This window comes from Cyprinodon tularosa, unplaced genomic scaffold, assembly GCF_016077235.1.
Source record: "Cyprinodon tularosa strain WSP-4 unplaced genomic scaffold, ASM1607723v1 ctg223, whole genome shotgun sequence".
NCBI lineage: Eukaryota > Metazoa > Chordata > Actinopteri > Cyprinodontiformes > Cyprinodontidae > Cyprinodon > Cyprinodon tularosa.
The window spans coordinates 439,156-463,209 of NW_024038833.1; the positions used below are offsets into that span (position 1 = coordinate 439,156).

A 24,054-nucleotide genomic window follows, 5' to 3' on the forward strand; every position below is an offset into this window, starting at 1 on the left:
TTTTAATCGGGGCCACTTCCTGAGAGATGAGCCCAGAGGTGAGCAGCTGCCTTCTGTACATTCTAAGCAATTTATCTGATCTAAATAAGATTACAATTTTTATCAGAATCTGTTGTCATGTCTCCTTGTTATTTAATACATATAAGTTACGAAGTGTTATTTAAAGAGTTTGTCCCAAGTTATCTCTTTTCAGGGAAAAGAACCGGACAGATAGAGCATTAAGGGGCATACACAGAGCCTATCTTTGACGGAAAGATTAAAACGGCTTTTCCTTGTACTCCATGTGTGATTGCAAACCAATCAGTTTACCATCACTTTTATAATTCAATAAAAAGTTTGAATGCAGATAACAACCAATTTTGATAAATGTATCTGTGAAGATTCTTAGTCATCTATGTCCTGGTCAAGCTTTACGACATGTCATTTAAATGAAATTAAAATTTGTATTTTTTTAAATTATAGAAATACATTATATATATTAAATTTGTTTTTTGCTGGGGGGTCTGTATAAAGGATGCAATTTGAAAGCTCTTTAAAAAGAGTTTTCTGTTTTGTTTGCTTTTTTTAATGGAAAATATGTTGTTTGGTACGGAAAAGGGATTATTTTCATTTTTAAATATTATTTCAGTTTAATATGGGTAAAAAAATCTAAATTCTGACTTTAATCTCAGAAGTCTGACTTTTTTTTTTAGAATTCTAACTTTAACCTCAGAAATTTGACTTTAATCTCAGAATTTTGGATCTTAATGTACATGTGCACAACTTTTTACGTGCCGAGGGGTCCCGAGTGATGCTATTTCATTAATGGAAGAGTAGAAGGTTATTAAAATAAGAGAGCTGGTTTAGTCTCTAAAACAGACATGGCTACAGCTTGATGCCAACATGTTTGTTAGCTGTCAGAATTCAGTCAGAATTCTGAGATTAAAGTCAGAATTCTTAGGGAAAAAAAGTCAGAATTCTGATAAAAAAGTCAGAACTCTTAGATTTAAGTCTGAATTATCAGAGAATAATCAGAATTCTGAGATTAAAGTCAGAATTCTGAGATTAAAATCAGAATTCTGAGCAAAAAGTCAGAATTTTGAGTTTAAAGTCAGAATTCTGGGGAAAAAAGTCAGAATTCTGACATTTAAGTCAGAATTCTCAGATTAAAGTCAGAATTGTAAGAAAAAAGTCAGAAATCTGAGATTACAGTCAGAATTCTCAATTTGTTCGCAAATTATACTGAAATAAATTTAAAAAACTGTTAACTTTAAATTTTTTTCAGTTGCCTTAATCCTCTTTGTAGGTTGGCCAACCAAGAACGAGGTCTGAGTAGTTTTAACCCCCCTCAGGCAGCCTTGTATTGAAAGGGGCGGTCTGGAAAGATTAGAGAGAGAGGGAGGGTGAGAGAGTGGGTGAGAGAGAAGGGGGGAGAGAGAGAGATCATTGCTTTCGTTTGGTCCGTTAGCTTATTGTCACCGTTTGTTCCTCAGTGTGAGCTTTCTGCACCGATAAATACCAACATCCAGCCGACATGGGGAAGGTAGAGGGCGGAATGAAATGCGTGAAGTACCTTTTGTTCATCTTCAACTTTATATTCTGGGTGAGTGATTGTCGCATGTTTGCTGGGCTGTAGGATGAAAGAGATGCGAGTTGAGCAAGTGCAACAGTGTGGCAATAGAATCGAGTCACCTTAAGCATCAGATTAGAGTTTCAGAAGATGCTTTAACAACGCTTCTTGTAGTTTCACTGAGCTGCGCAGAAACGGTGACAGTCTGAGTTTTTTTTTAGTTTTGGCTCACCGGGCATAAATCAGATTTTCCACAGAGGAAAAGAAAAACCCGCCCTCCTTTTCCCCGGGAAGTGTGTTTCTGAAAGGGAGGCTGAATGAAAAGCCAGAGGGAGAGACTGAAACAGGGCATGGAAAACAAACTGCTGCGCTTCCTCCGCGCCACGTCGCTTCAGCAACAAACTGATAAAGTGGCGATGCAAACGCAACACTTCCTCTTTTAAATGGAAGCAGCTCGAGGTGGAGCGCACTTTTACTTATTTCATCAAAAACAGGTGCGTTCATAAACGCTAAGCCATTGCTTTCTCTCCATATAATATCATTTCCTCCCTTTAAATATATTTCTAAATAATAAAACATCATGTATGCATATAAGCAGGGCCGTAACCAAGATTTTTGAAGTATCGAGCTCAAATATTGTGATAAATCTTATTTGACAAAAAAAAAAAAAAACACATCCTAATATGGTGACTTTTTAAAATATATTTTTGGAAACGTGAATAAAGAGAGGTAAATCCCAAAATTAGATAATTTGATTTGCTATTTGATTTATCATTATTTTTATTATTACTATCATTATTATTATTGTTGTTGTTGTTATTGTTATTATTGAATTATTATTACTACTATTATTATTGTCAACATGCATATGCATGGCCCACTAAATTAATCAAATGAGTTGCAATAATATATTGTGGACTTTATTATTATAAAAGTGAGAATGCATGCTGATCTTTACACCAACCTAAAATAAATTAAAAAATTAAAAAAAAAATTTAGAGGACATGACCTCGGTATTCTCAATGCTGGTTACTGGGCTGCATATAAGCCCTTATTTGTTTATTGCTGCCCCTGGTAGATTAATAACTACAATATTCTCTTCCTTTATCCAACATTTTTCCTCATACTATAGATAGTATTACAATTTCTGATTGGTCCAATAGAGAATGTCATAAGAACCTGTGGAAGGAGCTAAAATAGGGGACACAGTAGGCTTTTTATTCTGATCTACATTAAGATCAAAACCAAAGATCCCAGTAAAGAACATTAAAGCATTTTTTTTCACTGGACATTGAGGAAAAAAATTATGACAATATAAATTAAATACAAAAATTCATCTATGTTTATATGTAGGTGTGGGTTACATCTGTTACCATTCAACTGGTCCCAATAAGTAAAAGTTCCCTTCTTAAGGAGTTTAATTTATGTGAAGCACTTTGAATTGTCTAGGGCTGAGACAATTAATCGGATAAATCGTGATTAAACGATTACTGAAATAAAGGTACACAAATTTAGTAATCAATCAATTGATAAATGGAGTATAGAGACTGTAAAATATGCTTTTAGCATTTCACTTAGAGTAGTTATTGTACCAAAATAGTAAAAAAAAAAAAATAAATATATATATATATATATATATATTAGGGATGGAACGGTTTATGAAAACTGTCCGAACTGTTCGTTCGATTCGCGTGTGTTTCGTTCGGTTCATGCGCTGCTCCTTTTTCTCATAGGCGAAGCGTGTACACTCCAGAGCAGAAGGTGGCGGTACTGCGACCAAAGCCAACCACCAGTAGTAAACAAGAAGAAGAAGCGAAGCAGCGTAGCCTGGTGTAGCAGAAAAAAATCAGTTGTCGTTGAGAATTGTGTGGGTACGGCGAGTGGGAAAGAACAGGAGTTGGAAGACGCGCCAGCAGCACTTTATAGGTCTGCTGTATGGGACCGCTTTGCATTTAGAGTGACCTACGATGACGGCGGAAAGAAAGTTGTGGATAAAAGTGCAACAGTGTGCAAGCATTGTGCAGCACGTTTTGTTTATGCTAACAGCAACATGACCAACATGTCATGCTAACCCCGAAATCCCACATACTCCGTCATGCTCTGCTCCGCTCCGCTGCGCTCCAGACCGCCACAGCGGAGCCTACAGCCTCCGCTGTGGCTCCCGTCCGCTCCGCTCTGAGCTCCTTGGAGATGGTAGAGAGCATGCGCGAGATGATTAAATTCAAAGCAGCAAAACATGCGGAAATGATCCAGGGTTTCCGCGGATCATTAAAGAGAATTACAATTAAAATTTTTTTTTGGATTTTTTCATTAATTTCATTAATTTTTATGGGATTTCGGTGTAACAATTAACATATACCGAACCGAACCGAAAACCGTGACCACGAAACCGTGAACCGAACCGAACCGTGGATTTTGTGAACTGTTCCACCCCTAAAATATATATAAGTAAACATTTTGCGTTTAAGATAAGATAAAATATTTTTGCCAGTCAATATGCTCACTAGAACCCCTCAAACGGAAAAGTTTTAGTTTCACCTGCTTTAATTTCAAAAAAATCTTCTTTAGGAAACCTTTGGCTATCCAAGTATTTAATTAACTTAATTAATTTAAAAAATAATCGACAGTTAAATCGATTTGCAAAATAATCGTTAGTTGCTGCCGTAGAATTGTACTTGTACTGAATTGTGCTACACAAATAAACTTGCCTTCTTAGGTTAGGGTTTAAGTTTAGGACTAACGTGTAAATTCAGTTCAGGTTATATTTAGGGTTAGGCACATATTGGTAATGATTAGGGTTAGGTTATAGAAAATAATATGAAATGCATGAAAGTCAATGGAAGGTCCCGGTAAGGATAGTGTGACATAACCTGAGTGTATTGTGTATGTGTGTGAGAGGGAGGCTCTCTAACATGCATCTGCAGAGTGGATAAGGGGCTGAGTGCACACTCAACATGAATCCATTGTGACCAAAGGACAATAGCACAATTTCTATATATTGCCTCAGCTCTGCTTAACAGCAGCAGCACCTGTCAGATCCATGAATGCAGCGGACTCGCTGTGTCCCAGCGGTCATTCTGCCTCTTCCATCTCCACACAGAGCTATCTTTGGTTTATCATACGTAAGTGTGGATACAGGCAACATTCTGGGAGAGATAGATCTACAACTGTGAGACTGAAAAGGGGTTGGACTTTAAGCAATACAAAAATCAAGAGGATGAGGACAGTGAAGTATAGTGGCAGAAAAAAAGAGGGTCAGTAGGAGATTGAGAGAGAGATATTTAAGCGCATGTTTGCACGCTCACTGGGAAAACAGGGACAGTTGGCTGGAATTTGACCCAGATACAGATAAAACAGATCAGTATGATAACAGAGTCACATTCCAGAGAGGCTTGCAGTTTTTTTACTTTTAATATTCCCAGCGGTTTAATATTGACGTACTTGGCTTTCTTTTGTAATATTTTTAGTGCAATATTCCGCCAAATGAATACAGCATACTTGTCATGTTTAGATTTCCCAAAATTAGGACTATGTATCACTATGTTGTCAATCATATCTTCTCCTTGGTATCAGGAGCCTTAACCATAGGCTTAATTAAGCACAAATTATAATTAACTTACTTACTTATGGCAAACCACCAAAACATAAGGAGCATTTATCAGTTTTTCTAGAAAAGTAGAAACACAGTAGACTGACCTATTGTGACATTGCAGTAGCACGTGTTCACCTTCCTGCAATCAGTCAAGGTGAGTCTGACTTGGGACACACCTTGCAGTGTCGGTTTGTTGGTTCATTTGGGCTGTCAGCACTTTTTTTTTTTTTATTGTGGTGCTGCCAGACAGTTTCCGGCCCTTGCTTGGACAGTTGCTGCTTTTTCTACCGGTTCAAAAAAGTGAACGAACAACAGAAAATATACGGCATACTGTACCACCTCCAACCCATTTTTGTAAACCTTCATCAACAGAACAATAGATTATATTTTAGTCTCTACCCCTTTCAAGCTAACTACAGATTATAGCACAGGCAGTCTGAATTGGTACTAGATGTTAACAGCAATACAGTTTTCGGCTTCATAACTTGTTACAGAAAATAAAAACAAATGTTTTTAATGATATCTTTTAAGGACCCCATTGCACAGCAATATGGGAACCAACATATTCCTTTAGTGGAAATAATTTAGATAAAGATAAAAGAAAAAAAAATGGCAATAGGCTATAATGAAAAACTGCAACAAGCGCAAATAATTTATTCAGCCTCTTCTTGTATCTTGTGCTTAAGTCCTTCATTTCACAACCATCTGTATATGATCACAAGATCATTCCCATTTAGAGGCAGAGATGATAAGATGTTGTTTTATGTGATTTAAAGTGTATGTAAAATTGCAATTTTGCTTAAACTACCTTGTGAGACCATAAATGCAGAGTAGAATCTGATGACTTTGAAAGCTGTTGCCACATAGCAACCCAGACTGTTAACAAAACAAATTAAAGGTGAAGGTCAACATAGCGTGTTGGTTACTGATTATTTTCACTTTATTATGACCTTTTAGAATAGCGCTCGCTTTGTCGCACTGTTTTTGTGAGATTGTGATAGAGGCTGGTGATAAAAACTGTTAAAGGAAAACAGACCACTTGTTTTGCATCAGTATTTTCTCTTTTGCAATGACAGCACGCCTTTTATTGATTTCTTTAGTCAAAAATTAAACCTGTGTGGTAAACGGTTCAAGGACACTTTATTCGGTGCATTTTGTTCAAAAGCTGTAGAAGTAGCTGTCTGATGAATAACTACTGATGAATTACTTGTTTAACAGACTCCAATGTTTAAAATTTCTGTCTTTAATATGCCAATTAGGATTACATGTACAGAATCAGGTTTTTCTTTAAGTCTGTTTGTGAATCTCATAAAGTTCAGTGAAACAAAATTGTTTTTACATCTGGTTTAATTTTTTTGGTTTTGTTTTAATTCAACACTGCCATGTCTGTGAAATATTAAACTGCATTGAGATGTTTTGTGTTAAAATCAGTTGCAACAAACTTGTCAGATTTCTTTAGTTTGTGTTGTTTTTTTACCATTCAAACATTCAATACTTGCACTGAAATACAACAAGCCTCTCCTTAATGTTATAGGTGTGTAGCTCATTAGAAGGTGCACCCATATTTTTCTTATTATTAATTTTTTTTGCCTCAGCGTTCAGTATGTCAAGTACAGGAACAGACTAGCTGGGTTTGATACTGCTGCCCTGATAAAAGCTGCAGAATTAGTGAAGGATGCAGCTGTGCAGATTTTGAGTACTGCTTGTTTTTTCATCACATTATTATATTTAACAAAACAAAAATTTCAAAAGTTATTCTTGCACTCTGCAAATCCTTCCCTCTCTTGTGATTCATAGTAGTTAAACCAAGTCAAACCTGTTACAAAAAGTTAATAAATAGCCTGAAGGTTTATACTATACGGTACAATAACCAGAATATACGACTCTGCTGCTGCTTTCCATTCAAATACGATGTTTTCTTTAGTGTCTGTAGTTTGTACTGTCACAACACTGTCTTTGCTCATAGTTGGCCCATCAAATTACCATAAATTGAATTGCAGACAGTGTTCACCCACTGACATTATAATTGTTGCTAAGCCAAGAGCAGCCCTCCAAACAGGCAGGACTACCTGGTGGAGGCCTCAATGAGAGACTTTGCCCTGCCTGTCACCAGTTACAATGGGATTTACTCCCCCTCCCATAATTATCTCATCTCTATTTACATTCTCCATCTGCCCATCATTTTTTAATATGCTGCTTTACTGGTTTACCCCACATGTAAAAAACACAGGGATATTTTTGACAGGCTGAAATTGTTCGTGGATTGCTTTAAAGATATTTACAGACATGTTGCCTTAATTTACAGTAAAGCTTGCTGCTTCTTTTTTCCCCCAGACTTTGTGCCACAGATTGTTTTTGACCAAGACCACAACCCTGTCCCAACTCTGCTACCCACCCCCCGACCCCAATGTTCTCATGGAAATTCCCCTCACAACAAAACAACCCACAACTACCATATTAAAACCATTGCTTTAAACTATAAAAAGAGGCTCAATAAAGCTTCAACTAAAAGATTTACACCCCCACCTTGTAATACAGTATTCAGACATGCAATGGGACAGAGGTTAGGTTTTGGTGTAAAAAGATCCTTGTGTTTGGAGGCAAATGGGGAAAAAAGATGATGAGCTTTGTAATGACTGTTGTTTGTCAATGTGTCTGCCTCTTTCACTTCCATTGGGCACAGCATAGTCAGTGAGAGACAACAGTGGGTCTTTGTCCTCTGGGGAGATTGAAAAGGAGGGGCTGTATAAGATGGGGTTGATGAAGGGGGGTGTGTGGTGTTGTCAGGAGATGGAGGAGGGAGGGAGAGCCACGCGAGGTTAAAGTGGGGTGGGGCGGGGCAGTGAGGTCTGATAGCAGAGCGGGTGTTAATGGGACCTGTGGGATAGTCAGGCTCCTGAGTGCCAGAGTTGGGAATGCATTTAGTAAATCACTTCTTTTGCTGTTGAATAGGCTTTTAAAAATAATTGCAATTGCATTAGCATTGGTTTAGCTTTTTCACCAAGCACATACAAACCGCATGTACTTTATAACAAACACAATGGACACTCTACAATATCTCAGTGATTCTTCTCACTATCAGATCTTCTTGGAATAATCCAGACTCTGCCCCTACGCTAATCCAGCATGCTCTGTAAATCTAAAGATCCTCAGCCTTTACTTCGCTGTGCTTTATCACTTTGGACCTGGTAATCCTGGAGCACCAAGAGCTCAGCCTTCCCATACATCACCTTGCATGACACTAAATCCTGACTTTGGGAGGACCGGCTTCCCACCACCTGTCCTCTTCTGATGCTTTACAGCTAATATACTGGCTTTACTTCAGAAAAATGCTTTGAAATACAACCTGTGGATCTGGATCAGCAGCAGGGAAAGAATTGTAGAAAGGAAAAGATGAAAGACATGAGACAAAACATAGACAAGTAAAATTAAAGGATCAGGCCAAGCTAGAGCACAGTGAGTAAACAAGTGATGTCAAAGGAAAATAAATTTGGTAGTTTTGCTTGACTGTATTTGTCTTAAATGAATTGAAAAGGCTGGATGACTCTCAAACCAGTCACCCAAACAGTGGTTTACCTAAATATTGTATCTGGGACACGGATGTATCATGTGACAAGCACTTCTGAATACTCTCCATTTATAGTCATTTTCAAATCAAGTTACCACTCTGTGCACACAAAGGCAACATGCTGTTTGGATGTTTCTTAGACTTAATTGTCCTCTGAGGCTGTTGGTCAAGTCATTACTAAAACCTCATAACATTGATCTCTTAGAGATGAAGCTAATTACGAGGCCACTGAAAGCTTCTCGGATCAATAAAAGACATTTTTGACAATTGGATAATGTACGGTAAGCACTTTTTTCCTTTGGTCAAACTGTAAAGTTAAGATCTTTTGATGAAAGAAGAAAGATGCATTGCAAGGGAAGCTGGGTAACAGGTTTTGAGCTTTTGTTTTGACACCAATGTTCTTTTTAAGAAAACTATATGTATATATATATATTTGCCCTAAAATCTATACCCTACTATCCTTTTTTTCTGCTTTTCATTTTTGGTAAACAAAGCAGACAACTGTCAAAACTTTGAAGCTAAACCATATGGCCAAAATTTTTTTGTATTTGTAAAAAATCCCAAAAAAGATTCTTATCGTCACATATTTCGGTTCCCCAGCTCAATAGTTAATTAAACATGCAGCATTTTAACTGACAAGCAAAGTGGACTGATTTCTGTGGAAGTGTGATTTGGAACATAACAGTGGTCTTGCTTGTTTGCTGTGTTTTAGAAAAGAAGGTAAAATAAGCAGAACCTTCTGATTACATTATCTACAGTTTTTGTATTCTTATAAACAAGCTCAGGATATGTGGGGCTCTTTCTTTTAAAACTATTAAATGAATTGGTGTGCCCAGGTCTACTACTGTAAAAGTCATAGGATGTTTTGGTCTTACTTTTTTATCAATTTGATATGGAAGCAAACAACATGGTTGATTAATGCTTGATTAATTAATGCTTAATTTACTTACTTAAGACACTGTTGATCCACAACATTCAAACACATCATTTCTATAGGCGGCTCATTCACTGTTACAGTTTATGACTTTTAAAACCTTCTTGTACCTTCTTTCTCTTGTGTATTTTTCTTTTTTTTTTTTTTTCTCGTTTCGTGCATTTTAGTTGATTTGGTCTTTGCTCTCTCTGGTCATGATTCCTGGTTTTTCGGACTCTATTCAGTTTATGTTTGTCCCAGATTTGAACACACCGTCTTATTACACATAGCTATGTTTGTAATTCAGTTTATGTTTGTCCCTGTCTTTACAACCGGACGAAAAGAAGGCTGCATTTATCTGTCGCTTACAAGAGTTGTTGAATCGGGACATGCAACCGCGCTGCACTAGGATGTAACCGGCCAAAAAATCTGACCGCCAGATTTGAACACACCGTCTTATTACTCATAGCTATGTTTGTAATTCAGTTTATGTTTTTCCCTGTTAGAAAACTTTTCCTTGATTTGTTAATCCTCTTCACCTTCATTCCTGGTTTGTTTTACTGCTTTCACCTGTTTTCCCCGCTACTTAAGGTATCATCTGCCAGAATTAATTGAGTCCTTAGTTCAGTTTTTCTATGTCTCCCAATCCACACTGTTTCGTTTTGGTCCAAAACAACCAATCATAAGTCATCTTTAACTGGCCTGTGCACACTCTCTTGGTGTGTTCTGTTTGGGCGGCTGCATCCTCAGAAGAACCTGGTCTACCTGGACTGGGTCCTTTGAAGGCCATAAAAATTAGGAGGCCGGAAGAGTTCAGCTGTAGATTCAAACAGGTCCAGCCTTCTCCGGCTGTCACCGCCCCTCACTATGCCCATACACTCTGTCGCCTAGCAACTGTGACATTTAAAGATAAAAGCAGGCAAAGAATGGATGAAAACTTCTCACTACTTTTCTGTATGCTAATTATATTTTGTGGAGCTTCAGCAGCAGTACATTGCAAATATAAGATTTATACATAGACCCCACGGTGCACAGATATTGGAATCTGTGCTTAAATGTCAGCCAAACCCAATTGCAAAAAGGACAGATAAAAGCTTTCAATAAAACAAACATTATACATCACATATATGACCCAATAACCATTTAAAACAACTATTTTCATTAATTTAAGACAAAACTATTTTCATACTTGTATTATATGTGACTGTATTTTCAATATTCAAAACCGTTTTTTGCCGTTTCCATGCACGAAGCAGTGGGCTTGCTTGGACTCGCAATGAATCATGGGATCCCCAATGGTACGAAGGATACACCGGACCCATCTTTACAACCGGACGAAAAGAAGGCTGCATTTGTCGGTCGCTTACAAGAGTTGTTGAATCGGGACAGGCAACCGCGCTGCACTAGGATGTAACCGGCCAAAAAATCTGACCGCCAGATTTGAACACCCCGTCTTATTACTCATAGCTATGTTTGTAAAATGATAAGTAAACCAAGAGGACAGTTAAGACATTTCTTTAAGAAGTGGAGAACAGGGATAAAACAAGCAATTTATAACTCTGAAAACAGTAAAGTACTAATTTAAAAGAAAAGTTCAAATAGAAACAAATAGAGAACCACTTGTGTCCTTTTTTTATAAGGATGTTTTTATAATTTAACACCTCAATACTTTAACACAACATGTTTAGATATAATTCTTTAAAAGTTTATGCTATACAGTTTAACAGATGCTGCTATGTTTCTTTTTCCTTTCAGTTAATGGGCTCATTTGTTCTGGCAGTGGGACTTTGGCTGCGTTTTGACCCTGAGACTGTTTCTCTTCTTGATGACAAAGACGCTCCATATACATTTTTCCTTGGTAAGTGCCTAGTTAAACCTTAGCTTACTCTACTCTACTTATAATACGACTTTAATTCATTACAAGTTGAACAGTACAAAAAAGAAAAGGTTTCTTCTCTATGAAACCCTAGTATTATAAATTGTTCCACAGACCTACATTTTTTCTTCCTCGGTTTGCTGATGAAATATCTGTTGTTTATATTTACTAAATCTGAATGATTAAAATATCTTATTTGTGTATATTGTCCTGGAAAACAGTATCCATAACCACTTTTGTTTTGTTTTTTATTGTTCTTTTTTCATAAAGATCAGAGATTATATGGTTACATATATTTCCTCACTCATTTATTGTAATTCTCCTAAAAAGAAGATATCTTGATTGAGACAAATGAACCTTCCTTAAGGTCATGAAGTCTAAAGGCCAATTTAGACTTCTGACACATAGCCTCTGCAACCGTCAAAGCAGTCTCTGTGTGCGACCACGCCCCCCGCGACGACGACTACGCGTCAGACGGTCGCAAACCCAAGCAGACCTCAAGCGGAAGTGCAAAGACAAAATGCAGCGGTGATTGGTCCTTGGTATGCCTTTGCGACTGTTTGTGTGGTCGTCCTTCTATATTCGGTGCTGGAGCACGCCATTTTTAAAAACTGAGGAGTAATAATAACAATGAATATAAAATAGATAGATAGCATGTACTTATATAGCGCCTTTATTCAAGTCAGGAGACTTGACCAAAGCGCTTTACACTACATTCATTCACCCATTCACACACACACACTGATGGTGGCAAGCTACATTGTAGCCACAGCTGCCCTGGGGCTCACTGACAGAAGTGCGGCTGCCGTACACTGGCGTCACCGGGCCCTCTGACCACCATCAGTAGACAATGCAGGTGAAGTGTCTTGCCCAAGGACACAAGGACACTGAAAGTCGGAGTCAGGGCTTGAACCGTCAAACCGATTTCAGGGCAAACTCCTACATCCAACGCCACTGTCGCCCCGAATAACCACGACGAAAGGTTGATCGAGTAGGTTCGGAAGTACAACCACTTGTATGATGCCTCAGACATGTTGTTTTGGAAAATAAACATTCCCACCGGCGCCGCTGAAGTTCTCGTGACCACCTGCCAAAGTTCTTACGAGTTCTTGAATAGGCTTCCCCTAGCGCTTTGGCGGGAAACTGTTGCGTCCCTAGAAATCCCAGACCGACGTTGCAGAAGCATACCAGCAAAACTGGTTCATGACCAGACACAAACAACATCTGATGTGTGCGGTTGCAGAAGTATAATCTGCCCTTAAAGAGTAATGAGAGTTTCCTAATGATACTACCACCTGTGGCCAAAATACAGTACTGCAGTACTCTTCCCCTTTTTGTCTACTCTTTCAACTTACCTGGAGCTGCCATTGGTGCCTGAGTTGGGCTGGATGGCAGTCTCTTCTGAGTATCCACAAAATTCATCTTGAATATAAGGCTTTGATTGTTTTCTAGTTCTGACCTAATTAACATGGACGCGCTTGACGTCACATCTGCCGATGCATCGCCGCTGAATTAGTGAGGTGTCAGTCTGCTCATCAAATGATGATTTAGTCATAATGGCTCAAATAAAAAGGCTATTTTAAAGGTAGTTTTTGGTAAAAATGTACATAATATCTCTTTAAAGTAGGAAAAAGTTGTAAGACAATATCCCATAATCTTAGCATCTCAGAAAGCACTGTATAATACCGCATAAGAAGCAAACATGTGGAACAACTACAAACCGCCAAAGCCAAAAAAGAGTGTTAATCAGCACAGAACTCAGGAAGCCCATAATAACATCGAAAGGAAAGCCACTTAGGAAAGAAACCAACAGTGAACCTTGTCAAACTTTGTCACCTGTGATGTATGAGTCACAATAAGGAAGAATGAAACATGGTGGTCACACAGTCATGCTGTGGGGATGCTTCTTTCTTTTAATGTGGACAAAGTAGCTGCTCAGAGTGGATAAGAAATGATGAATCTAAATAAACGAACTCATGAAGAAAACTTTTTAGAGACTGCAAAATACCCAGACCCAGCCCATCAAGTCAAATATTAAGTATTCCTCTTTTGCAAAGCCTGTTTTTTCCATTGACCAATGTGCTTTTCAAGGTTTTAGAATATTAAACTTTTTTTTCAAAAGATGAGTGTGAAACCATGGAGAGAGAGAGAGAGCGGTGTACACATACTGAAAATCCATGAGGGAAAACCACAGGCCTGCACACCACCTTTAAAGCTGCCTCTGCCCAGATGGAAAGAAAGAGACAGACAGCAGAACAGCCACTGAAAAGTATCCATGGAAAGAAGTTTTTGCAGGGAAAGCAAAGCTGAAGTTAGCTACAAATAAAGAGCTAAGAAAAGAAATGAAAGAAAATATGGTAGAAAATGAAAGAAAAGTATATTTAGAGTAGTTTTGGACTGACAAAAAAAATTACTGCACTGCAATTTACATTTTGTAAACAACTCAATAATGTGAGTGATTACAGCAATCTAACAAACTCAATCGTTTTTTCAGGACTGCTTCTTTACGTTAATTGTAGACTACCCTTACTTAGCTAAAAAGGTTTGTTACGAATCCTATAATAACTTAAAGGTGTGTCTTCTCTGCTGTCTTTGGGAGAGATATCCCAACAGTTTAATCTAAGATGTATAGCTCTGATTATGATTTGCCAGACTGTAGTGTTACACCCAGCTTGGACAGGGAGTGGCATGTCCTCGTAGGCACAGCTGAGAGTCCCTAACAGTTGTTAGGCCTCATTGGCTCAGTGATATACTCCCCATGAACTCTTTTTTGTGACATAACATTGTATCGAAAATCAATTTTTAAAACATGGGCATGCCTTTAACATATTTTCTATATGTTAAGAAAAAGACCTAAATTGGATCATTTAGCATCAGAAATATGGAAGAAAGTATTAGAAAAAAGCAATCAGTTATCTTCCCTTATTCTATTCTGTGAAGTTTTTGTCTCAAAACAGCCTCTAACATTTCATTCTTGTCAGGCTCTCATATATGGATATATTTATAACTTTAATATGATTGTTATTTAATAAGTGGGTTATTAGAGAATCTAAAAGGCATCAAAAGGCTATGAACAGACCAGATTAAGCCTCCTGCAAATCAGACTGTTTACAAGGACACTTCTTAAAAAGTTCTCTAATTGAATAAAGTCCTAAAAAGGCATCTGGTAGAGAAGCACCTTAAAGACTAATGAGAGTTTGAAAGCCTGGTTCAGTTCTTGAAACTAGAGATACTGTCGTTAGCTCAAATTCTTTACTCTGCGCTGCCATCTGCTGGTAGCTTTCTTAAATCAATATGTGATGGTGAAGATTAGCTGTGATCTAGATCATAGTAACTCAAAAACAAGGTAAAATAAACATCTGGACTTCAGTCTTTTCTGTCAAAAGTGTTCTATTCTTTTCATGTTTCTCAATTCAGTTATGGAGGTTAAGTCCCATGATTTCAAACTGGTTTAGGAATTGCTTTCCTGCAGATCTGAATTAATCTTAAGATTGGAATCCCCTAACAACAGAGGAGGCAATTTTGGTTTGGAACATTGAGAGATTTTTGGTCAGCAGCAACAGGCATTGTAGCTATTAGACACAGAATATTTATTTTCCGAGAATTATCTGTAAACCTGAGAGAAATCCCCATAGATTACCAGTTTCTGAAATCCTCCAGCCAGATCACCTGACAAAAACAACAACAGCACCACAGTCTAAGTTGCTTAAAGACCTTAACTCACAGCAATCCACCTTTTTGCTACCTTTTTTTTCAGTGGCTTGCTGTAGCAGCAGAGTTATTTAAAAAATAACCTCAAAAGTTCTTCCTCTGATGACTGCCAGTCTAATAGTGAGCTGAGAATGATTATTATTATTACTACTAAACTGAATGAAGCAATTGTAAGCAGTTTTTTGCATAAAAGCTAAAGATCAACAGATACATGTTTCTTTTTTAGGCTGATGCCGATTATTTGACATCCGTCCCTATTTGTGCTGCCTTCTCAGTTCATATAATAGAATAAAATAATAAAAACAAATGTTACACAAGTGTTAATTTAAAAGAAAAAACAATTATGAACAAGTCAAAGAAAACATTAACAATGGATGGCAAATTGAGCGAGCTGCAATGTATATGCCTTACATACTGTTGCACAAAAATGGAAAAAAAAAAATATCAGCCAGCTTATTTATGCGTGTTACTCCAGTAGCAGCCACTAGCAAGCCTAAATAACAGCAAAGCACATTATTATTTTTGCAGATCCAACTCATATTCAGTTATCCTTCCATCTGTTATCAAGATTGACAATTGCAGGAAGGTTTGTTTACATCTGCAAAAAATGCTGCTATATGTTTGTCTAATTAATAAAGTAACCAAAAGAAACAAAAAATATACCAGAAAATATGAAAACTAATTACAGGTATTAACGCAAGCTTTGTTTCTTAGATATGTCTGGATTAATTTTAGGTATGTGCTGGGAATAAACATTTCAAATAAAAAACTTAAAAACATATTTGCGACTGGCTTAACTTCATGTTCTTATTTATTTATTTATTTATTTATTTATTTATTTATTTATTTATTTATATAAGTGTTGTAGTAAGAAAATTAGCTGGAAACAACATTAAATCCTGAATAATGAACTTGATAGTTTGCTATTGTTGTTGTACTTTTGCAGTTCAATAGTTGTACCTAATAAAGTAGCGAATGAGTTTATGTTTAGCTTTACTATTTATATTAATATACGCTACCATATTCCTCAATATCAAATATCTTGTTTCTATTTTCCTAACAATGTTTTTCCTACTGTTCCAGGTGTGTACATACTAATTGGTGCTGGCAGTCTGATAATGCTGGTTGGGTTTTTTGGCTGTTGTGGAGCTGTTAGAGAATCTCAGTGCCTGCTGGGTTCAGTGAGTGCAATTCCACAATTAATATGGTTATCGTATTATTGCTTGGATAAATAACCCTTTTTTATTTCATTCAGTTTTTTGCTTGCCTGCTGATCATCTTTGGAGCCGAGGTGGCAGCAGGAGTATTTGGATTCATAAATAAAGATAAGGTAAAAGTCAGCACAGATTTAGTCATTTATTTTAGGGCTTTACCAGGCGGCCAGTGGTGTATAATATTTATTCCCTTCTTTCATAAAGATCATTGACGATGTACAGAGCTTCTACAAAAAGACTTACAATGAAAACAGCAACAGTACAGTGATCTTGTCCTACTACAAAGTGGTACGTTTTCTAAAAACATTCTTTTAAGATAAGTTAAAGTTTTATTTTATTGATAAGATGTTTGATTGTTTATCTCCTATGATTTACTTCCCATGTCTAGCTGAACTGTTGTGGAACTTCATCAAGCCCATGTGATGATGCTGAAACTAACACTAAGGTCTCTCAAACCTCTCCAATCTCTTTAATGATTGAGTCCTGATTAAATGCATAACATCCTAATAATGCTGAAGAAAACGCAATCCTTACTGTTCTCGTCTGTGCTCCTTAGAATTGTGAACAAGGAATCGAAGATTTTTTCAACAGTAAACTCTTCATCATCGGTTATGTGGGCATTGGCATCGCTGGAGTCATGGTGAGTCAGAGCATGAGAAGTGTCAGGAATACTTTAAGAAGCTTCTGAAATAACCAGACTTCTGCTCCCTGGTTCTCAGATCATTGGGATGATATTCAGCATGGTGCTTTGCTGCGCCATCCGCAACAGCAGGGAGGTCCTCTAAGCTCCGTCTTTGAACAATCTACACCCTCCATCCCCTAAAGCACTTTGGATAAGATGTCAATTTCTGTCACTCATCCAGACACCAAGACGTAGAACAGGTTTCATAAATTCCTCTTAGTGTTGGTACTCCGCTCCCTCCTTTTGACCTGTTTTTAAATTCCTGCTCACAACCAAATAGAATAATAGAGTTCATAGACCTTTGTTAGGAAACTTTATATTTACTCGACAATCCCCTAAACAATTTTTTCCTCTTAACCATTTGGCCACTGCTAGATTTTTTTTAACCACATACTGTCACAGCGGTGTCAGTGCTTTTTCACACACCATTGACACTGACCTCTTTCCTGTGGGAAACTGGAGCCTTAGAGAGCCATATGAGGTTCAAATGTCTAAGTTTGCTTATGTGTGACACAGAAGTACACATAACCCACACACCACTGTCATACTACATGAGGTTACCACCTTGATTTAAAAAAACTTTTTCTGACCATGGGTGAGTCAAAAAGTACGTACTGTACACAGACTCCGTCAGCTGTTCTTTTTTTTTTTTTTTTTAACAAACTACACCTAATGTAAAGAAATTATTTCTGATTTTGAGTTTTATTTATTTGGATTGTAAAAGATGTTTTGTTAAAAAGTATTGATGTTCAAACATACCCTGTTGTCTGACATTTAAGCTTGTAAATGGATGTAAAAACAAAACAAAATGGTGCTAGAAGTTTTTACTAAATTTGGAAAAAAAGAATGGACTCGACCCCCTGCCTTTTACACAAAGATTGCTGGAAATAGACACTGCCCCCTATTGACGGATGGATAGATGTTTATGGACAAAACTGTGTTAAATTAACCAAGAAGATCATTTAGGCAGTCGTTTCCTTCTGTGTGGATTTCTTTATCCCTAAGGTGTTTAGTCCATTAAAAACAGACTCAGGCTTGTTTTCCCCTTTGTGCGTTTCGTTTGAGTAAATGTGCACACAACAGTTCCACTAAGATGAAAACCAAAACACAGTAGAGAGACTGTTTGGAGGAGCGTGGTACAGTAGCAGCCATTCAAAATGGCTCTTCCCAGTCAAACGCCGGTCGAATGGCAGCCAACTTCCAGCCACTAGAGTGAGATTTTTTCACTCTGACTCAACGCTTTCATTGAATTACAGGGTCTTACAAGGAGAAGGCGCTTCTCTTTAGATCTTGATGTCCACAAATCATGACAGAAAGAATATTTTAGTACAAAGATTGATCTTTAAAAAAGGAATCAGACAAGGACCAGCCAAGGGCCCATCAAGGAAAGTGGGGAAAGTTTGAATGGCTGCTACTGTACTTTTTTTTTCATATAAACTGTAGAAGAATTTGTGACTATCATCCGACATAGCTAGCAGGTGTACGCACCAAAAAGCCGCGTCATACGCCTTCCTGTTGCTAGGTTTGTTTTGCTTTATGACATGCGGGTAAACAGCATAAAGCCCTCAAGATCTCCTCTCAAAGTCTTTCAGTATTCATTTCAGATATTTTTGCTTAAAAATATTACTCAGAAACAAAAGATGATGTGATTAAATCATTTTGGTTATAGCTCAGAACACAGCATCAAAAGTATACTTACGTACTTCTGATCCAAACTTAACTGACCAATAAACAAACATAATCTACCTGCAATGGTTTTTAGTGACACGTTTTAGCCTGCTTTGACTTCTTCTCTGTAAAAGGTTTATAAACTCATTAACTGATTATAAAAAAGTCAATTTCTGTTGTGAAATCGCCTCTAGACCCTCTTTACTCTGAAAATAGACAATGGCATTGCTTTGAGCATGGATGGTCTGTAGTCTTGAGATTTCCAGGGTGCATAAACAATGCAGTCAGCTTACATTTAACTGTACATAACAATCAAATAATTTGATGAAGATATCCACTTAGACATTGTAATAGTTAATCACGGTTAAGATTATGATTCTACATACTGGCTGAAGAGGCCTGACAGCAACATTGATCCCTTCTGTACTAACTGGTCAATATTGATATAAGTGCCACTCTAGCTCACTCCTGTTGAGGCAGCAACAGATTGCACCAACACTGGAATGAAACATTGGGGGAAAAATGGAAAAGCAAAGAAAAGATTTTAGGGTGGGATTCCAATACATAGAAACAAATAGTTGAGGTTATGTGCAGTTGTCACTATGGCTGCTCTTACTGACATAGGCACAAAAAAAAAAAAAAATTCTTACGCGCACAGGGGGAAATCCATATGGTATGCTTGGTAATGTGCAGTACTCTGTACATAAAGCCGCCCACTTGCATCCTCTTATGCTGTTTATCTTGGTCTCTTAAAAGTAACTTATAGTGGACATTTAGAAACCTGTTATATGTACAGGGACTCTGTACATGCCTGTGTTTAAAGAGCCAGAAATCCCAGTTTTGTCCTGTTCCAGCCACAGTCTTGTTCTGATGTAAAGACGGGCTAATACTTAGAATAACAGCAAAAATATGTTTGCTTTGGTGAAATAATGCATGTAAAAGTACAGATATAAAACATTTATACATGACCACATGAACAGTTTTAGAAAGGAAATAACTGCTTCAGAAATGCATTCAGAACATAGAGGTAATTTGAAGCAGGGTTTCTTATCCCTGGTCCTGAGGCCCCTCTGTCCTACATGTTTTTGGTGTTTCCTGCCTCTACGAGCCTGACCCAAATGAAAAGGTGATTAGCAGGCTTTTTTAGCATTTGATAGCTGCCAAGGAGGTAATGCAATCACTTGAATCAGGTGTGCTGGAGTAGAGATATCTAAAACATAAAGGACAGTGAGCCCTGAGGACCAGCGCTAAGAAACAAAGTTTAAACAACCCTAATGAACCGGGAGTTTTCTTTTAGTTAGAACTTTTCTAGATTAAAAATGTTCCAACCAGAAGTTAAACAATTTTTTCAGAGCTAGTTAACTGATAACTCTCATTCACAGTTTGAACAATAAATGTCTAATCTCAGATTATTGTCTTTGTGCCTTAGAAATATACTTATCAAACAAAAACACACAATTTAACAGGGAAAACAACTTTTAAGTTCATGTGTCCCTCATTCATAGATCCAGTACTCGAGGATTGAATCAGCTTGACCAATGTGAAATTGTTTACATTTATCTGATTTAAATCAAAGCGTTCTAACTGCTGCTGCGGTTATTTCGAGGTTCAGGACTCCAGTGTGTAAATATATTTGTTTTTTTGTTTTTTTTTGTTTTTTACTTTATTAGTTGTAAATTATTTGTGGCTGATGTGGTAGTGACTATTTAACATGATGTATTTTGGCACATTTGAAGTAGTTGTACAGAGATATTGTGATGTCAGTTTTAGCAATTCGGAACAAGAAGTAACTGATACAAAACATATTGATGTGCCTTTCTTTGATCACAAGCCTCATGTATTTAAAGAACTGCAGGTAATGTCTGTAAGTAGCAAATAAATGTAGCAAAGTGTGCATATGTTTGTAGAGTCGGACTGCTAACACAGTACTTGTTGCTCACATTTGATAAGTTGTTAAAATGTTGCACTCCTCACTGTCCCCTCATATGAAACTGTAAAGGTTTAAGGATTTCTTACAGCTGTAAAGTAAGTATTCTGACCCAAAAAGATTAAAAATTTAATTTAATCAAGGTCAAATTGATTGTTTGGCAAATTGGTTGTTTGGCAAAAGCTCCAATCAACTGGGGTCTTTTGCCTTTTTCATACAAGTAAGACTGGCTCCAGTATAAAAACAATAACTAAAAGCTTCCACCCTATTTTGGGATGCCAGATGGCACTGTTTACTCTCACGATCGGGCGACACACAAGAGAGACACTAAAATGCCATTTGGTTGAGCAGAGTTTCAGTATTTACTGCTATTCACTCCTAAAGCTGTTGCTGTATTTCTCTCGATAATTTTAGAGCTGTGACACAATGCGACCCCTTAAAAATGAAAAGTATGCACAAGCCCATAGATTGTTGTCTGGCAATTAATTTAGTCCAATGTTAGGCCTCTCAGGAACGTAGTTGTCTGAGGTTTAATAAATATTTTACACAATCCTGTGTCTTCTGTCTTTTTCTTGATGGTTTAAAAATAAATGAGGTTATGTTTTGTTAGTACTGGGGTGGAGATTGTTTTGGTTTTGAATAGGGGAAAAAAAATCTTAATATGAAAAATGATGCAGTTCATTACAAGTTTTGTAAAGATCAGAAGAAAATGACAAGCTATCAGAGAAAAGTATATCACTACAATAGATAGATAGAAAAATAAAAGTGATGAAGTTAAAATGTAATGAGTCAGCTTCCAGATATTGTACAGAGTACAGTATCGTGCTAAATTGTTGCTAAAAAGCATAAAAATACTTTTAATGTTTTTTCCTTTTGAGCCACAAACTTTAGTCTGCACAAATAGTAGTACATAGTTGTGAAATAGAAAGAACACAACACATTACTTTAAAAAGGTTTCTTTAAGTAATCTAGAAAGTGCAGGATGCATTTTATTTTAATCCCACCTCAGTAAAAACCTAGTTACAGCTACACAAGTCTTTTGAGGTGTTCTTTATTATTTTATGCATCTCCAGTTAAAGTAAAAAAATGTTCATGTACATTAAAGACTTAGATATGAAATTATTTTTCTTCAAATAATTTCTTTTTCCGATAGAAAACAACACAGTCATCTATCAAAATATGTGGGGGAAAAAATTCAGTGTCAGTTTCTGGGGGAAAAAAACATTTACCTTTTTGTTATTACTTTTTTTATGGGAATAACATAAAAAAAAAAATTAAAGCCACACACAATTATGTGGAAAGTAATTTTTTTTTTTTTTTTTTTTCAGGGGTGGGGCAGTTACAGCAATAAAACCCTTCTTACTCATTTTCTATCAGTTCTTTGGATTTTCCCTCTGGCATTTTTCAAGATTCCTCTTTGACTGACTCAGAGTCTTTGATTCCCTTTGCCATTACCCAATCTTCAACTATTCTCTATTCTAATCAGTACCTCTGGGTCTATCCCAAACATTGGTGTTACTTCTGCTTGTAAGACACAAAAGTTAAAAGCATTACTATGAAATTTGCGGAGGGTATAAATAATTATTTTGGGAATAGCCCAGTCAGATTGACATGTTGTATATGAAAACAAAAAAAGGAAAGTTTGTATAAGCATTTTTGATCTACTTCAAACACACATATAGTACCCATATATCTATGTGTTCGGCAGCCCCGCTTCTGTCAGTCAGCTCCAGGGCAGCTATGGCTACAATGTAGCTTGCCACCATCAGCGTGTGCGTGAATAGGTGAATGACTGAGTGTAGTGTAAAGCGTTTTGGTCAAGTCTCCTGACTTGAAGAAGCGCTATATAAGTACAGGCCATTTACAATATCTATTGCATGATTGAGCTAACAGATTCTCATCATAGAAGGAGCACTAACAAATACATAATATGTTCCCACCACCTACACCTATATGACAGAGCTGGCCTCCCTGATGAGCTTTTTCTGCCTCTTCAGCTCAGCTACAGATAAGCTGCTGCTTCTGTATACAACATAATTGATGATTCCTCACAGAGGAGAGCCCCTAAACTTCAAAACACATTGACCCTCTTTGTTGTTGTTTGGATTCCAGTTTATTGTTCAGAACAGCATGATAAAGAGCATGTTATTGGTTCCTTGAATACTCACCTGTTTGAGTAAAGTGGTTCTGTGCCTGTGAAAATCCACCAGCAGCTCTTTTTGTTTTCCCTGAATTTAGCGTTGGATGATTCTGCTGGCACCAGTCTATAAAGCTCTTTTTCTACCATCTGCACTCTGAGTCATCCTCATCTGTGAGACCGACTGGGGCAGAGTCATGAGAGAACATCTAAAGGTTGCAGTGCAGAGGGGGAACAGAGAGAGTGTCAGCAAAGTTTCCTGTAGAGCAGAGAAAACGCCTGTGTCTTCACATGCTGTCTTCAGTATGTACCAGTACCAGCAAGGTAATCCAGTATCCACAGGAACAGGTTCCACTCCTGTAACAACATATTCGGAGACATATTGATTGGGTTTTGTTAGAATATTCACAGACCAATCAAGGCCTTCTTGTCTAGTGCTAGTATAGCACATAGGGCTAGTGTATTTCCATTCTATTCATTTTATGAAACATGCAGTTAAGGCAACCTAACAGAGATAATATGTATTCCTTGAGGTTAAAGGTATAGTGGAGAATTTCCGCTAATTTTTTAAAAGACCCGCCCTCTCCAATTAAAAAAAAATAATTTGCATGCACAAGCTCATTACTCCTTGTGCACATTCTGTTTAAAAGTTGCTGTTCTCATAGCTCATACAAGTTTACTGTGCTTAAACATCTGCCCTTAGCCCTCAATCACTATATAGAGCGGGGACTATATAGTGGACTCTATAGTGAACTCAGTAACCTTACCGTTCACACAGATGATCACTGATTTTTGCTCCCCATTGGTCACATAACTCCTCCTCAACTGCGCAGTGCCTGCGCCATCTTTGTTATTAGTCAGCGCTGTCGGGTAGTGACAGCCTATGGCAACATCAGGCCACTGTGACAGAAAATCCCATAATGCTTTGCGAGGAGAGCTCTCCGTGCAAAGCATTCCAGGATATATCTGGCTCTTCTGAGGCCTTTCTTTTCTTCTCATACAATTTGTAGACACTTTTTCTCTAATGACCCTTTTCAAAGGACCGCAGTGAAAAAGCTGAGCTTCAATGACTGTCTGAAACCATAGCTCACCACACATAGAAGCCTGAAATTGAGCATGCGCAGAAAAATATAGCTAACTGGACGAGCACGTGGACGGTCTTACGTAAACATATCACCAGAATGATTGACAATTAGGAGGACCACTTAGACGATCCA

The 24,054-nt window shown here is 37.4% G+C and overlaps 1 protein-coding gene across 1 annotated transcript; it reads left to right on the forward strand.

Moving 5' to 3' along the window:
• Nucleotides 1-1,395: 1,395 nt before the first annotated feature.
• LOC119784317 (CD9 antigen-like) lies at nucleotides 1,396-19,298 on the forward strand. Its single transcript, XM_038286303.1, has 8 exons — nucleotides 1,396-1,582; nucleotides 11,378-11,480; nucleotides 16,293-16,390; nucleotides 16,465-16,539; nucleotides 16,628-16,711; nucleotides 16,812-16,868; nucleotides 16,980-17,063; nucleotides 17,143-19,298. The coding sequence occupies exons 1-8, from the start codon at nucleotides 1,514-1,516 to the stop codon at nucleotides 17,206-17,208; spliced, it is 636 nt and encodes a 211-aa protein (XP_038142231.1). The 5' UTR covers nucleotides 1,396-1,513; the 3' UTR covers nucleotides 17,209-19,298.
• Nucleotides 19,299-24,054: the final 4,756 nt, after the last annotated feature.

What these genes read in the sequence shown, in the direction of transcription:
- LOC119784317 (XM_038286303.1), top strand. Translation starts at nt 1,514, where the DNA reads ATGGGGAAGGTAGAGGGCGGAATGAAATGCGTGAAGTACCTTTTGTTC. An exon ending in GATTCATAAATAAAGATAAG is followed by an intron (nt 16,540 to 16,627) that starts GTAAAAGTCAGC and finishes TCTTTCATAAAG; the next exon opens with ATCATTGACGATGTACAGAG. An exon ending in ATGCTGAAACTAACACTAAG is followed by an intron (nt 16,869 to 16,979) that starts GTCTCTCAAACC and finishes TGTGCTCCTTAG; the next exon opens with AATTGTGAACAAGGAATCGA.